Source organism: Penaeus monodon, chromosome 31, assembly GCF_015228065.2.
Source record: "Penaeus monodon isolate SGIC_2016 chromosome 31, NSTDA_Pmon_1, whole genome shotgun sequence".
NCBI lineage: Eukaryota > Metazoa > Arthropoda > Malacostraca > Decapoda > Penaeidae > Penaeus > Penaeus monodon.
Window position 1 is genome coordinate 3727455 of NC_051416.1, and position 482 is coordinate 3727936.

A 482-nucleotide genomic window follows, 5' to 3' on the forward strand; every position below is an offset into this window, starting at 1 on the left:
CTAGCATATAAAATAATAAAAGATTCCACAGTACACACCTGACACTTGATGCCAGCCTGTGCACACTGACAGGTGTCTGGATCACAGTAGACCTTGCACTGGCAACCACACAATTCCCTTGACACCCGGATGTCTTTGCATTCCTCCTTCTCCACACCTTCTATGTGACGGATGCCGGCTTGACGCAGCAGTGCTCGGCGTTGACGGATTGGCAGGGGCTGTGGGTTAAAGTCAGTGACTTGTAAATATATCTATGTGTTATATTTAATATTATGGGATATGTGTCACAGGATTCATAAAAGAAGATTTAACATCTATGCTGCCATCCTTAAAGTGTAATCTTTCCTTCTGCAAAAAAAGGTTTGTTAAAGGCAGGAGCTTCCCACCATCGGATCTAACAGAATTGTTTAACCATAGTTAACTAAACAAAATGTTGCAGAAAATTTTGTACACAAGAATAGAAACTCTAATTCAATTTAAAA

At 40.2% G+C, this 482-nt stretch overlaps 1 protein-coding gene across 2 annotated transcripts in view; it reads right to left on the reverse strand.

The window, feature by feature from the left end:
• Positions 1 to 482, reverse strand: part of LOC119592995 — a gene marked incomplete in the record, with an annotated part of 29327 nt that overhangs the window by 16453 nt on the left and 12392 nt on the right. For both annotated transcript variants that reach the window (XM_037941884.1, XM_037941882.1), the window contains 1 exon segment: positions 39 to 218. In XM_037941884.1, coding sequence (XP_037797812.1) covers positions 39 to 218 — 180 coding nt within the window.